The sequence below is a fragment of the Colobus angolensis genome, unplaced genomic scaffold (genome assembly GCF_000951035.1).
Source record: "Colobus angolensis palliatus isolate OR3802 unplaced genomic scaffold, Cang.pa_1.0 Scaffold82, whole genome shotgun sequence".
Taxonomy (NCBI): Eukaryota; Metazoa; Chordata; class Mammalia; order Primates; family Cercopithecidae; genus Colobus; species Colobus angolensis.
Genome location: NW_012122043.1, coordinates 2,924,371 through 2,940,471, shown reverse-complemented (window position 1 = coordinate 2,940,471; position 16,101 = coordinate 2,924,371). Strand labels below are relative to the sequence as shown.

At 53.6% G+C, this 16,101-nt stretch overlaps 1 protein-coding gene across 1 annotated transcript in view; it reads right to left on the bottom strand.

Annotated features, from left to right (window-relative positions):
* HDAC4 (histone deacetylase 4) overlaps nt 1-16,101 on the bottom strand; it is a 344,484-nt gene that overhangs the window by 130,844 nt on the left and 197,539 nt on the right. Inside the window, exon 4 of the mRNA XM_011929582.1 lies at nt 10,258-10,502. Coding sequence (XP_011784972.1) covers nt 10,258-10,502 — 245 coding nt within the window. The remainder of the gene's footprint in view (nt 1-10,257; nt 10,503-16,101) is intronic.

Here is a 16,101-nt window from a genome sequence, read left to right as displayed (position 1 = left end):
GTTCTGCCTGGAGGATGAGGCTCAGGCCAGGGAAAGGATGAGCAAGGCATAGAGCAGGGTGTGTGTCGAGGCAGCCACTAGACGCCTGTGCTCCATGAGTGACCGTGCTGGCACAGGACTGGCGCCCACAGGATGCCACCCGCGCCACACTGTCATCCCTGTGTATTCTTCAATCCCTCTACGGCAGGTGTCCCCACCTCTGGCCGTGGATGGGTGGCAATCCCTGGCCTGTTAGGAAGTGGGCCACAAAGCAGGAGGTAAGTGGCAGCCTAGGGAGCATTCCCACCGGAGCTCGAGCTCCTGCCGGATCAGCGGCAGCATTAGATTCTCACAGGAGTGTGACCCTGTTGTGAACTGCGTGTGGGGGATCCAGGATGCACGCTCCTTATGAGACTCTAAAGCTTGATGATCTGAGGTGGTGGAAGTTTCATCCCAAAACCATCCTCTTGCACCCCCCACCCCTGTCCATGGAAAAAACCACCTTGCATGAAACCAGAGTCCCTGGTGCCAAAAAGGTTGGGACCGATTGCTGCCCTACAACAGATGTACGTCACTTCAGAGCAACAGGTGGTAACAAAGGAAAATGACAGTGGCTGAGGGGTAGGAAAGCAGGTGAAAAGGATTACAAAGACGGGCAGAGGCAACCCTGACAGAGTCGGGCCAGCAGGGGCAGGGGCCTGGGTCCCCGAGACACCACAGCCTGAGAACCCACCACCACGCAGTGTGCTCAGGGCGGGAGGCAGCACGAGCCTTCAGCTACAGGGCCTGCTTCTCCAGGACAACAGGGCCGCCCGCACGGAGAGACATGCACATCAACGCGCTTGTGCACCCAAGTGTGTGTTCTGAATGTGAGTGTGCGTGCAAGGGAGCACGTGTGCTCCAGGCATCTGTGAGTGTGCAAGGACGCTGCCCTTCTCCGTGGGCGCTGAACCTCAGTGGCATCGGCAAGGTGATGGGGGCGGGCAGTGTGTGTCCGGAACATCTCTGGCATCTTGCTGGGTCCTTCTTCACATGAGAGGCCTGAGCCGACTGGCGAGCTCCACGCCCTTGCTGCCCCTGCAGAGCCAGCTCCCAGGTGGCTACCACACCCTGTCCTGTGAGAGCCTGGAGGTCCAGCTCAGCCCCCAGGCACCCAGCACACACACCTTTCAGACCCCTAGGCTTCTGGGAAGATCCAGGCTGCAAAAACAGCCTGGCTGAAGCCCTTTCATGGTCACAGGCGGTGAGGGGGAGGAGGAACGGCCCCACCAGGGACATCAATCCCCTTCCTGGGCCTCGCTTCCCACTGCTGAGGACTCAGCCAGTTCCCACGACCACCCAGAGCCACTTGTAAATGGGGAAGAAAGGATTTCGGCCTGCTCACAACCTCTTCCTACTCAAGATGAGACATGCCAGTCACCCCGCGTGTCTGTGACTTGTGTGAAACTCGAATCACATCATGTCCACAATGTTAAATGTAACATCAACTGTATAATTTTGTCAGGTAAAACTCCTCATTCTTCCACTCTGTAAGTAAAGCCCCCAGCCCAGACAAGGGACAGAGACATGCACTGGCCAACCAAATGGCATTCAGCAAACCTCAAACTTGCGGTGACAGTGAACAAGCAAAATGAACATGACGGCCTCTCATGAGTCCCCCATGTGGATGGAAGGGTGTCCTGGGCTGCTGCCCCCCATGGCCCACCCTGAGGAAGGGTCCCCAGGCAGAAACCACCTGCCCCACTGCAGTGCCCCCAGCAGACAGCTCTGGAGTGAGGCCGCCCCAGCCTCCAGGATAGAGACCACAGTGCTGGTCTTTCCCAGCCCACCTGGGCTGGGCCATTGCAGCCTGCAGCCCACAGCCAGCCTCCCTCCCCACTGCCCCATGGTGGCAGAAGTGGCCTGGATGGCAGAGCCCCACAGGAATCGCGTTGAGTCCAGGGCAGTGGGACCTCAGGCTTTAGGTAGGGCTGTCCAGTCACACTTGTGGTCACACACAGTGAGAATTTATGGCAACAGAGAGAGCAGGGCAGCATCCAGACACTGGGGACAGGACCTGCCTGCTCTCCCCACAGACAAAAAGCCCTGTCCACAAACACACCCATCCACCTACAGCCCTCACAAAGGGGGTGGGACTCAATTCCAGCCAGGAGCACAGGGATAGAGGAGCCGGAGAGGTGGCGGGAGGTAGGCCCACACCCAGGGAAAGAGGGAGAAGGGGAGAGGCTGAGGCATGACCCTACCCAGGCAGGTGCACCTGCAGGCTGCCTTCCAGCATGAGTGCTGCTCCTGGCAGATGTGTGAGCACAGGCAAGGCAGGAGGCCTGGGTGGGCTGAGGGAGAGGGGGCTCCCACCATGCCTGGCAGCAGCGCGTGCAGGAGGGGCAGGGAGGGCCGTCGGGGCTGGGCTGCACACACCAAGCATCTCACCTGTATCTTTCCCATGGCAAAAACTTAATTCCGAACAACCAACTTAAATGAACTTCTGGGGGATGGTGGGATAAACATAAGCAAGCTCTTGCCATGTCCTTCATCTGGGCAGCACTGGCCTCCGAAGACTCACAGGTGGTCTGCAGCATGCTGGCTGGAGGGCGGGCTGCCTGGCCAAGAAACCCTGCTCCGCCCGTCTGCTCACTGCCAGCACACTTCCACCTAAATATTTAAGCTCTCCGTGCTGGGTTAAACCTGGGACCTGCGCCAAGGGTTCCTGTGAGGACTGGAAGAGGTAGCATGGGGGAACTCTCAGAAGAGCTGGCCTGGGTTTGCCTCCGTGCGGCCTGGTCATCATCAAACCGTCACTTTCAAAAGATGTCGCCTGGAGAGGCCAACTTCCTGCAGACACTAGATGTTATCCTAAGGTAAAATCAGGCCCCCTCAAGACTAGGGAGATACTGCCTGGAGCACACCTTCCTGACACAGTGTTCCTCGCCGCCACACACAAGCAAAGTCCCTCTACCAGGACAAACATCTGGGCATGTACAGATTCAGGACTCTGCCTTGGGGTGCCAGAGCTGTGTACACAGGTAAAGGTGCCCCGAGGGCGTCCCTGGGCCACTGTCTGCAGACTGGGAAGGCCACCGGCAGGTTAACCTATAAACGTGCAACCCACAGGGCTTCGGGGCGCTTCTCAGCTCAGAAAACACAATCCTTTGTTGAACTGATCTCCTCGTTATGGCAAGCCCCTCCCCTCTGGCTGTCACCTGCACAGGGCCCCTTGGCTCCCTCCCTCCTGCTGCTCAGAGCTCACTCAGGGCGGAAACAGAGCGGACAGATGCAGCCTAATGCAGTCCCACAGTATCTACCTGTCAGCCAGAACCCAGAAGGAAAGTGAGCTCTTTCCACCATCATTTCAAAAAGAATGAAAACAACAACCATGGCTGCTGGGGATTAAAATTCACAGGAAGGCAAAACTCCCAGAGGCACGACTGTGGTGGAGTTTTAATGAAACCAGCAGTCACAAACGGTGACTGATTCCCTAACTGCCCCCGGCAACGCTGTGTGATCTCACGCTTCGCTTGTGTAGGGAGGCATTCCACCTTATTAGATTTATAACAGATTATCTGCAGAGCAAAGTCTGCAAAGTGAAAGCTGTCAGGACAAACTGGATTTCAACACTCCTTGTTTACAGCACAACCTTAGATGTCAGGCCTGTTTCTTGATCTTCTGACACAGGGACCCTCTGCCCTTGGCACCCTTGGAAAATGCTGACGAACCGCAAGGGAAGATGGCCATTTCACTCTTCTTCACTCCCGCCCCACACCCTGGCATCGTGAATAGGTACTTATTCTTCGTGGGGCACCCTCAGTTGGCTTCCAGAGCGCAGGTGCGTCACTGGAGTACCAAATTCAGGCTTCGAAAAACAGGACTTCGAGATGCGCTTATTTTTAAGTGAGCTAAAACTGTAACTAATCCCTCACTAACATTTCACGTTAGACTACTCCATGGGGGAAGGGCTGTTGGGAAGCAATTTTTTGCAGACTGAAACTATAATGAGCAATTTAAAATAAGATGACTACGACCTCGTTCTTCTAAGAAAAGCAAAAACAAAACCAATCATAGCTGATCCTATTACTCTAACCAGACTTTAAGCTTACTTGAAGCATACACTGAACTCTGAACCAAATATAGGAGCCCCAGAATTTAGCTGCTTTGACTCTGACTTCAGAATTTAATATACAAATATTCACGTGGTAACCCAAAAAGATTTTCACTTTAAAAAGTAAACTTCTGAATTCTTTGTGTCTCTTTTTGAACTTGCCAGGGGAACAGCCCCAGAGTGTGGAGATGCTGCACTCACACACAGCAGCAGGGGCCAGGAGGAAAGGGCAGAAGAGTGGACGCCACGGACGGTCATGGTAAGCTGCCATCATGGATGGGAACACCAGAGGCAGACCGGCTGGGGTCGGGCCGCGGCACCCATGGCTCTCCAGGTGTGTGCCCATGTACCCCATGGGTCGCCAGACCCCACTGCCAAGTGCGTGTGCCTCTGCTTAGCTTGGGAGGCAGCTCATGCTAAGCAAAGGTGCACACGAAGTCTTCCCACCTATTCTTAACCCTCACCCAGAGGCACCATAGTGGGACTCTGCTCTAAACCAAGGGTGAGCTCCCGCCCCCCGCCTCCCCACCGCACCCCTGTCCTGGCATGGAGCCCTGGATCAGGTATTCAGCACAGCCCAGGTGAGCTCTGAGGCTCACTGACAGCTGCCTCAGGTGACCGGAAAGCTGGGCCTGGGCAACATCTCTTCAGCTTCCTCGGCCAGATATTAAAGAGAATAAGGATCATGACCCACGCTCCCAGTGCCAGAACACTAGGTTCCTTTCCATGTTAGTCCCTCGCTGAAAGGAAGAGTCACATTAGCAACTAAACAGCTCTGAAAACTCTCTCCTACCCACTGTGCTCTCCACAGCACAAGTCACACAGATACACACACCACACACACACGCACACATGAAAAAGAGGCCAGCCTTGCTAGTTAAAAAAAAAAAAAAAAAAAGACATGCACACTAAAACAGTGTGTAAATGATTTTTATTTTTCATGCATTCAACTGGAATACTCTGAAGTTAGGGAAGAAAAGGCACGCCTTACACCACTGCAGGGAGAAAGGGTAAGCCTTGCAGAAGGGCGATGTGCAACCTACATACAAAAGGTGCCCTGGAGGCTGTGCCCTATGCGGGAGTCCCACAGTGCCTGCCCTGGAGGCTGTGCTCTATGCGGGGGTCCAACAGTGCCTGTCCTGGAGGCTGTGCCCTATGCGGGGGTCCCACAGTGCCTGCCCTGGAGGCTGTGCCCTATGGTGGGGGGGTCCCTCAGTGTCTGCCCTGGAAGCTGTGCCCTATGGGGGGGGGTCCCTCCGTGTCTATCCTGGAAGCTGTGCCCTGTAAGAGGGAAGCCGCAGTGCCTTCTGGGGAGAGGTGCACCCCATGGGGGGTGCCCTGTATCTCCTAGGGAGAGGTGTGCCCTATAGGGATGCCCCAGTGTTTTCTGGGGAGAGGAATGCCCTACAGGGGATGCCCTGTATCTCCTGGGGAGAGGTCTGCCCAATGAAGGGTGCCCCGTGTCTCCGGGGGAGACGTGTGGCCTGCAGGGGGTGCCCCATGCCTCCTGGGGAGAGGTGTGCCCTCTGGGGGTGCCATGTGCCTTCTGGGGAGAGATGCACCCTGCAGGGGTGCCCTATGTTTCCTGGGGAGAGGTGCACCCTGCGGGGGGTGCTGGGGCCCAGGCTTGTGCTTGGGGTCTCCCACATGCCCCTGCTCTGTTACTCACTGGCCTGGGGCATGCTCTAGCCATAGCATCATGGCCTGTCCTTGGACACTCTCTGGGTACCTATGTTTGTATTCTCCCTCTCTATACACTTCTGAGAGGCATTGATCAGAAACGCAAGAGACAGGCCTGGTGTGGTGGCTCATGCCTGTAAACCCAGCACTTTGGGAGGCCGAGGCAGGCAAATCACTTGAGGTCAGGAGTTTGAACCCAGCCTGGCCAACATGGGAAAACCCTGTCTCTACCAAAAATACAAAAATTAGCAGCCAGGTGTTGTGGTGCATGCCGGTAATCCCAGCCACTCAGGAGGCTGAGGCATGAGAATCGCTTGAACCTGGGAGGAGAAGATTGCAGTGAGCGGAGATGGCACCACTGCACTCCAGCCTGGGTGACAGTTGAGCGAGACTGCCTCGAAAAACAAACAAACAAACAAAAACACAGAGGTACAAGAGAGAAACTTCCACGCTCATCTGGGATCCACTTCTAGGTGGAAAAGTGCTGTCCGAGAAGGAGAGGCGAGGCTGGGTCTAAACCACCACAAAGAGCCAGGAAACAGGAAAGTCCACGGGGACCATGAGCATTAAAACTCTCCTAAAAGATCCTATTTACCCAACATTAATAATTTAAGTTATACTTTTAAAATGATTCCCTTTTCAATTATAAAACTTTATTCAAATTCACTGATGATTTAATGACACTAATTAGATTTTGTGTTCAAGAAATCTGTCTGACAAACACCATTGCCAAATGTCACTAACAATATGATGGCTTATAAAGAGTTTAAATCATCCAAACAAAAGCCTCCTAAAGTAATGAAACCACTATGTAGTTCAAATGGCTTTTTTTTTTTTTTTTTTTGAGACAGAGTCTTGCTCTGTTGCCCAGGCTGGAGTGCAGTGGCCGGATCTCAGCTCACTGCAAGCTCCGCCTCCCGGGTTCCCGCCATTCTCCTGCCTCAGCCTCCAGAGTAGCTGGGACTACAGGCGCTGCCACCTTGCCCGGCTAGTTTTTTGTATTTTTAGTAGAGACGGGGTTTCACCGTGTTAGCCAGGATGGTCTCGATCTCTTGACCTCGTGATCCGCCCGTCTCAGCCTCCCAAAGTGCTGGGATTACAGGCTTGAGCCACCGCACCCAGCTTTTATAACCTCTATTTTAATGAAGAAATAAATGATTAAAACGCAAAGAGAAAGGCAACCTTGAACTTCTTTCTGTGCTTTTGAGACCCTGGCCCAGAGACTGGCTCCAGAGCCATGGTTCTGGGGTCTCCAACCATCTTTCAGAGGGTCTGCCATGGGGGGGGTGGGGGGGTGGGCTCTCCCAGGGACCCCTCCAGGAATGAGGAGCATGGCCTGAAGGCCCGGCCTGTAGGAGCGACGTGAGGACTGGGGTCACGGTGCTTTCTTCCAAGCAGTGAAGTCAGCTCCTGGGGCACCAGGAGAGGAGAAGCAGAGGGGTTCTGGAGGTGGGACCTGGCCTCGCCCTGAGGTGGCAGCACTGACCCCAACTCAAGTGTCTTCTTTATTTCTTCTGGCCTCCTAGGACTACCGTGAGGAGCCCCGGTCAAACACACAGGGCTCAGGCTTACTTCTCAGCTTCTCATCTATGTCTTCTTCTTGTAAAAGCTACACATGCAACCAGCATGGAATGAGACATCAACAATCCCATCTCCTTAACCTCGCTCTGCACCGACACCCGTGGCAGCTTTGGGGTGGTCTCCTAATCACGCGCTGTGAATGCTGCAGCTGGATCAACGGCGAGGACTGCAGGGCTCACCAGGGCGCAGTGACAACACGAAAAATGGAATTCAGCAGGAGCCCCCGAGGCCATCCTCAGCCGGGAACTGTGTTGGGCTGCAGGAATGCAGGGAAGCTGGAGTGAGCGAGCGCTCCTCATGTCCCCCAGGCAGGCGGGACCAGCGGCCGAAGTGGGGCTTCTGAGAGGTACAGGGCAGTGCCTGGGTCAAGACTGCTGTTGGGGAGTCCTGGCTTGATATGAGGTCGCCAACATGCAGAATACAAAGGAGTTACAATACTCATTTTTAAAAATTACTTCTAGGAGTCACAGAATGTGAGCCTATGGCGCAAAAACAAAATAATACGAGTGGCCTCTTGAGGGCTGCTCTTGGCCGGTCACGGAAAGGCCGGTGAGCTGAAGCCCTGGGTGGGCTGCAGAGACTGCCTGCAGTGACTCCCCCTGACCCGGGCCTTCTGCCTGGCACGCACCTGTTTCCTTCAGCCAGCTTGAAAACTCTTCTTGAAAACTCTTCTCCCAGGCTTGAAAAACAGCAGCCAGTTGCAGTTGCCCATGGTCAGGGCCGTGAGGGAGGCAAGCCTAGCCTGTCCACACACAGAGCGGCGCCATCAGTAAAGTGAAGACTGAGTCCTCTCTTGTGTCCCGCCTGCCAGGAATGTCGGGATCACAGGGATCCTGAAGGGTATGGTGCTTGTGGAGCTCTCAACTGCCCCACCCTAAACTCGAGTGGGCTTGTTAGAGTGGACAGGGTCCCAGTGGAGGCTGGGGGGGCCAATCTCCACAGGGACAAGTGACCTGTTTGTTACACATGGCTGCTAGGTTGCTCTGAATTCTGAAGGCAAAAACGATAAAGCATGGACCAAAAGAGCTCAGGAAAGTGTCCTCTCCTTGGTTTGTCAAACACTGACATTAGCAGACCAGTGCATCGGAAAAAAGCAGCAGCAACAACTCCCAAGCCAACAAATGCCAAGGCAATGGTGCAAAGTCCAAAGACCCAGAGCCCCTAAGTAGCCCCTCAAGGTTCAGCCAGAAACCTCCCATCCCCTGGTCCCTCAAGGCCAGAGGGGGCCGAGGACAGGGCTCTCAGGGCTCACCTTTGAAGCACAGGCACTCACAGAATGGTTTGGCACCCATGAGAGGGGACACGGAGCTGTCCCTGGGCCTGTCGTCCAGGGCCAGCCCAGCTTTGGGATGCAGCCTCCCCTGCAATCTGCCACTAAGTCTACAGACAACTGATACTACTTTACTTCCATTTCTCAACAGTGATTATGAAATAAAGACACTGAACAAAGTGTCTTACATATTAAGGAAGGGAAACTGGGATCCTGTGGTCAAGAGAATTACCAGCTAGGGCAGAAACAGAAGGATGCACCTCTAAGCTTCTCTGCATACTAGATGGACACAGTAATATCTGCATGCGGGCTAACGCCAGGTAGCCAAGATCTCAGCTGAACAACTTCTACCCATGGACCACGTGAGCATCTCAGAAGCACCAGGTAGCATATGGTCACAGGCTTTTGATGCTCTACATCTGTGCTGTGCAACAGTTGCCATGAACCACATGTGGCTCAAAATGCAGCTGGCCCGAACGGAGACATGCTCTGTGTCTAGGCCCCGGTGACTTGCCAAGACTTAGCAAGAACAACAGCAGCAGCAGCAGTGCTGGTGGCGGCCTGCCGCTTCCCAGATCAGGCCATGAGAGACCCTGTGGCTTCCATGTTGGCCATGCTTCCTCTCGGGTTGCTCCCTCTGGGAAGTGGGCTGCTATGCTGTGAGCAGCCCTGTGGACGAGCACCTCAGGCCTCTTGCCTGCGGCCATGTGAGCGAGCCTGAATGGAGCTCCTCCCGCCTCGGTCCAGTCAGCCCTGCAGATGAGGCCATAGCCCTGTCCCACATCTTAACAGCAACATAATGGGAAACCCCATCAGCTAAGCTGCTCTAGGATTCCTGACCCACAGAGCAAGATAACGCAAGCTTGCTATTTTAAACTGCTAAGTGTTGGGGTAATTTTCTTACACAGATACACATGACTTAATCTGGTTTTGTGACCACTTTGTTTAATGCGACCACTAGATTATTTAAAATTACTGGTGGAATTTTAATATACTCATGTATATTTCTATTAGACAGTGTTGCTCCAAATGGTTTTAAATGCAGTGACAGCATATTATAATCACAGATATCATAACTAGCCTGCCAACTACATAATACAACTTTGCTACATATCACTCGTACATATTTCCAATTGATTTAATTTTAAAATATGGTATCAGATTAAATATTTGTCGAGAGTAAGTACCAAAAAAGTCTTTGTTTTTTCCTTACCGCATTTAAATTAAAATAAAATATTATCTTTTTCTAGTTATAAAAGGTTAGTAGAGAAAACAGAAAATACAGAAAAGTCGTAAGACAAAGAAAACACACAGATTTGTCAATACAGCTCCCAGCAACAATCTTTAAGGTTCTGGTGCTTCTTCCCTTAGGTAGGTTTTCTATTTCTGAGCACGTTTCAGATGAAATTAGGTGATAAGCATTTTTCCTGTTTGCAATATGCTTCCACACAATGACTTGAGACCGCTTTCCCACTCAGCACCACATCCTGTGTAATACACGGAAGTGCTGCCCGCGGTGTGTCGCCTCCTGCAGGAACCTCGCGTCATGCCTGGGGCCCCGGCACACTCCGCAGAGGCGGAGGCCTGGAGTCACGGGAGTTCAGGGTGCCGGAGGCCTGGCCCACCCTCACCCACGCGTGCTGCGCCTCACCTTGATGTGCTCGTGGAGCTGTGCCTCGTGCTGCCGGGAGAGCTGCTCGTGCTGCCTCTGGAACTCGGCGATGAGGATCTGCCTCTGGATCTGCTGCTTCTGCTTGAGCGCCAGGAGCTCCTGCTGTAGCTGCTGCTCCCGCAGGGCGGGCTCTGCCACAGGCAGCGAGAACTGGTGGTCCAGGCGCAGGTCCATGGGCACTGCTGAGGGGGCCACTTGTAGAGGCAGCGCCGTGGCCACATCCACTGTGAGAAGAACAAGCAGGAGAGCCGGTCACTGCCACCCTCGGCCGTCCCTGGACCCCAGAGCCCCTGACCAACACACCAGCCACCTTCATGGGGGGGCCTGTGGACATTTAAGGATTGGATACCCCTCTACCCCTTTCCCCCTCTGGCCCAACAAACTCAAAATGCAAGACTCAGAGGCCTCTGGGGCCCATTCCTCAAGGACAAAAACCACAAAAGCTTCTGGAAGGTCAGACCAGGACACACTCCACAATCCCTGCTCCTTCTTCCACCCTCCCCGGGAGGCCGGCTCTCAGAGGACCCCGCTACAGGCCCAGAGGCCTTGCTGACGTCATTTCTAGAAGTCAGTAACGAGAAAAATAAAGAAAAAGGTTCTGGCTGGCCAAAGAAAAGAGCGGGCGCCAGCCCTCAGCTAGGAAGACTGCCTGTTCTGCTCCTCTTCCTCCTCTCCTATCGAAGCCACTGTGCTGCTCTGTGAGAGCCACAAGAACAGTGTGTGCCCCAGAAGTGGTCCAGACAGACGCTCGAGACCCGGAGCCCGTTTCCATGGCGAGACAAGTGCCCCCTTGGAAAACATGTTTACCAGACACAGCCAACGAGACGTGCTCCTGGCTCTTGGCACAAGTGCGTTCCTCTGGGCATGCGTTTCTGTACCTCGCAAAGAAATGGATTTTCTGCCCTGTACTAATGTGCTATTGAGAAAAGGCTACAAGTAATTTTGATGAGAAACAGAAGCTGAATCAGTTTCATCACTTACAAATCAATACCAAACGAACGTGAGAAAAGTAACGCAGGAAGAAGGGTAGGTTTAAATTACAATGATCACAAACAGCCCTACGTGCGTACCCCTTTTACGGCAGGTCCCTATTCTGAAAGCATGCAATGCGTGCGGGCACTCACTCTGAGCCAGCACTGCTCCTGGCACAGCCCAGGGACATCCCAGTGTCACTTCGCAGACACGCGGCTCTGCCGAAAACCTCACTGGGAGTTAAGTGAGAGCCCAGCCTGCCTGCTCCCCTCCCATAGGCCCACCCCTCAGAAAGCTCCCCATAACCAATATTCATATGACCTGGGCCAAGTGGAAAGCTGGGGCCTTGCCCTCTAGGAAGGTCTCAAGCTCAGAGGGCTGTCTGAGCCAACAAGAGGTCTGCTGAGAAAATAGCTCCTCACCCCTCAGGGTCAGCACCTTTGGGCGTGACCTTGTCCGGGTGCCTCCCTGACAGCAGCCCACCCACATTCACCCTGACACTCAGCCTGTCTCTGGACTGGCCTAAGACCAGGGCTTGTCTGTAACTCGGTTCCTAGGAAAACCTGCACTCCACAGTCTCAAAGCCACCGATTTGGGTGAAACAGCCCACAGGTGGCAGCTGCCCCTCAGTGCAAAGCATTTCCCCAGTCACTGCCCAGGCAGCAGGTCCCACACTGTCTTTGTCTCCAAACCACTGGAGGTCTTGGTCCCAGGACTCAGCCTTCTCCTGAGAAAAGGGTGGGAAATGCTTTGGGGGAGGCCTGGGCACTGGCCGGAGCTTGGGGTTCTGATCCCCTGGGCTGCCGCTTAGCCACGGAAGCTGCAGTCACCTGAGCTCCTGGTGCCCAGGGTGAGGGGCGCTCTCAGGTTACCTGGCTGACTTCACCGTCTCCTCATCCCTCCCCTGCCCCACCGCAGTCAATCCTGCTCCTAACCTGGCCCTGCTGGATGCCCTGGCTGGATCGGCTTGAATCTGAGGAGTGCCCAGGTCTCAGGCCACGAAGACCAGCTCAGGCCACTTTTGTGGACAGTGAAAAGACATAAAGCAACCCAGAAGGTGATAGAAGCTTCCATCTGATCACATTCCATAGCACAGCACAGGCTGCCTCGTTGTTGTCGTTTTTTAAATGAAATCCTCCTCTCTGACTGTTTCTCTTCTGTTTCTTTTCCCAAATCAGTGAAGTGCAACCCTCAACTTTTAAAATGCATGTATTTAGTTTTTAATTGGGTGTCAACTTTGACACAGTAAAAGGTTTTCATTTGCTATTATGTGAGCAGAATCTACACACATAAACTGTGTGCTCTATGTGCAGCAGGGAGCGGGGGTCCACCCCCTCCACCCCACACGTGGGTGAGGACTTTTCTATGTGCAGGAGCAGGGAGCAGGGGTCCACCCCTCCCCACCCCACACGTGGACGAGGACTGTTCTATGTGCAACAGGGAGCAGGGGTCCACCCGCCCACCCCACACATGGACGAAGACTGTTCTATGTGCAGCAGGGAGCGGGGGTCCACCCCCCCACCCCACACATGGACGAGGACTGTTCTATGTGCAGGAGCAGGGAGCAGGGGTCCACCCCCCAACCCCACACATGGGTGAGGACTGGACCCTATTCATTTCCTTTCTTCCCTTTTCTGATCATTTTTATGACAAAACACAGTCAAAAGGAAAAACTGTGCAAGCAATGCCAGTTTTATGAAACACCAGTGTTCACCTACATTTGCTTCAGACTTTCTTTTAAGGAATAAAATCTATGAAAGGCAGGGAGGAGAGCTAAGTCAGCAAACTCGCAAACTCAGAGAAAAGAGAACGGGGCCTGGCTTCTTGAAGAAGACTCAGCTGGCGGGCTCCCTGCTGCGGGCACTGGGGGCTACAGGTCTGACTCTCACAAGCACGGCGGTGCTAAACACTTTCCTGAAAACACAGTCTCGTGAATGACTGTCAGGTTCCGGTTCCCTCTTCCGCATTCATGGCTGTGATTGGCACGTGGTTCTCCTGGGACCAGTGCCCTGCAGAGTGACTTCCCAGAGCGCCTCAGGTAAGCTGGCCTGTGCTTTCCAGGGATAAACATAACTTTGTTCTTCTAAGTTCCATAGTCAACATCCACAGTGAATTCATCAGTGAATGCATACACTTGTATAATTTACAAGAACAAAGTTGCATTTATCTCTAGGAAGGGATAAAGTTAGAAAAACAAAATAACACGAACAACGACCATGTTATTTAGAATGCTGGTGTCTATATTTGCAGGTGAAACTGGTCTCTCTCATCTTCTTTTTGTTTGGTTAAACAGAGACGTTTTAGCTTGAACAAATAAGCACAGGGAATATAACTGCACAGCGTTGCATCCTAGAAGCTGGGTTATTGCCATACCTCGCCTCAGATGGCCCTGTGTGGGGGCCCTGGGTGGGACCCCTGCTTATAAGATGTGCCGCTGTGACCCAAGGTCCCACGTAGAAACAGGGTCCCACCACAGGCGCTGGGCATAAGCCTGACCCGCTGCTGGCTTTAGTGTACCTCCCCTCCATTTCTAATTTCTCACAGATGAGGGAGGGGGCAGCATTGCAAATGTCTAGTGTTAATCTCTTTAAAAACCGAACATAAAACAACTTTTAAGGGATTGTTTTTATTAACTTCAAAAACACGACATGCCTGTGTATCTACTCCTCATTCAGTTCCCGAAAGAACATTAATGGCTCCTGCTCTGTGCCAGGTGCTGTGCGTACGGGCCCAGGGCAGCTGCTGGGGCTCCGAGGAACAGAAGAGCTGACGGCAGGCCTAGGGAAGGACCCACAGTGGGCTGCATCTCACTGAGGGCAGGGACTGCCTGAGCAAGGACCCAGAGGTCCAGGTGCAGGTAGAGGGTCATGGGGACGGGGGAGCCCAGAGGCCAGCCCGCCATCTTCAATCTTAGTGTCACTCAGGCTTGGGGCCAGGAGAGCAGCCGAGGGCACGAGAGGAAGCAGCAGCAACTCTGGTGCCGGGGAAGACCCAGCTTCTCAGGACAAAGTGGGGAAGGCAGGGCAGGCTCTGCACACCCACGGTTTGCTGGCCGAGTGGAATTTTCTTTCTTTAAACTTTTCTCAGATTCTCCTGAATCTGGAATCATAGGACATCTCAAAAGGAAACCCAAGTTCATGTTTGCTCCCAAGCATCTAACAGAGATGACACTAACATGATCTTGATGCAAATGACACTGAAGCTATTTCATCAGGGTCAGAGGCAAAATTCAACGTACTGAAATTCCCATGACAATGCAGGCACCTAGCCAGATCCGAACCCTGTGGGTCAATGCTGATGTGGGCCAAGGGCCCCCACCACCTAGGAGTTTTCAGAAATGGAAAACGATCACAAGGTTCTTCACAGGGATGCTGGCCAGCATTCACTACTGAGCGTGGAGATGTGCTCACATGGATGCCGAGGACGACAGGCAGCGCCCTCTGAAGGTGAGAAGCGCTCCCTGGATGTCACCTCATCTGGAAAACCTACACTGTACTGGTGGGATGGAGGGGGCTGCTCGTTTTTTGTGTGTGTGTTGTTTTTTGTACAACTCATCTTTGCATCTAGTCTACTCAAGACCTATTCATGCTTTAATTCCTAAGGCATTCATTCTTTAATCTGTTCTTGAAGCTGTTTTCTTGGAGATTTGTACAAGTTCTGCAAATTGATTCAAATTTCATCTTAAAAGGAATCTGTCAACTGGACTGAGAGACAATAAAACAGCCAGACATGGAACATGCTGAACGCCACGCCGCTGCCGGGGAATTCTCTTCTGAGGCTTGGGTGACGCTCCTGCCCTCCTCACAGGCACACAGCTGAACCTCGTGTGCGTACATCACCTGACAGGTCACAGCTCAGCCCAGGTCTGCTCTTAAATTCTGCCACCTGTGAAACAGCCAGTGCGCAGCCTAGCCCAGTACTCCCCACTCCCAAAAGACAGGACCCTATGGGGGATGAAACTGCTGCCCAAATCTTCTGAATGTCGCTTACAAATTCCTTTTTCTGCTAAAACCCTCCATTCTGTGAGAGCACAGAGAGGATGATGCAGCCTTCAGCTGGGAAGCTGCTTCTTACTCCTCCAGGCCCCTGCTGGGTCACCCTAGAGCTGCCAAGGCCAGCAACTGAGGAGGAGGAGGGCAGGCAGCAGGGCTCCTTCCAGCCACTCCGGCTTCTCCAGCAGTTGAGCGCATGCTAGAAGCTGCTGGCGCTGATCCGCCCCTGGCAGTGCTGGTGAGAGGCGAGTCACTCCTCGCAGATCTGTGTCTCCAGCTCGATGCGTGTCTCCATATGGACACCGAAGAGTGCGGGTCCGCTGAGAAGCAGGGAGGCGAGGGGCCCTGCAGAACAGCCACCTTCTGCTGAGAAGGAGCCTGGACTCGCTGGCACGGTACAGCCAGAGGGGGCTTCCGTGGGTGCCGAGGCTGGGGGGTCGGGCGCACCACTGAGCAGAATGCCGTCGCTGTTCTCACCACCGCACTTCCTGCATTTGCACTCCGTGTGGGGAAGGGACGTTCACACTGCCTTGGTTTACCAGACTGCCACATGAAACTCCGCTCTCTGCTAAAGTAAGCTAAGAGCAGAGCAGCGAAAATCAACAGCAGCACGTTGCCTGCATCCCATACGGCACCTCCAGCCACGGCCATCGCTCACCTCTGAAGACTCCTGTGTTTATGTTGGATTCAGAAACACAAATTCAACGTTCACAGGGCAAGGAGACCTACCCCAGGGCTCCTGAGGGCTTCTCTTTCCTGATGAGGACCCTGGGAGCCGGGTGGGTGGGGATGGGGCCCAAGTCGTCCCAGGCCTGGCCCCAACACCAGCTGCGGAGATGAGAAACACAATCCCATTCAC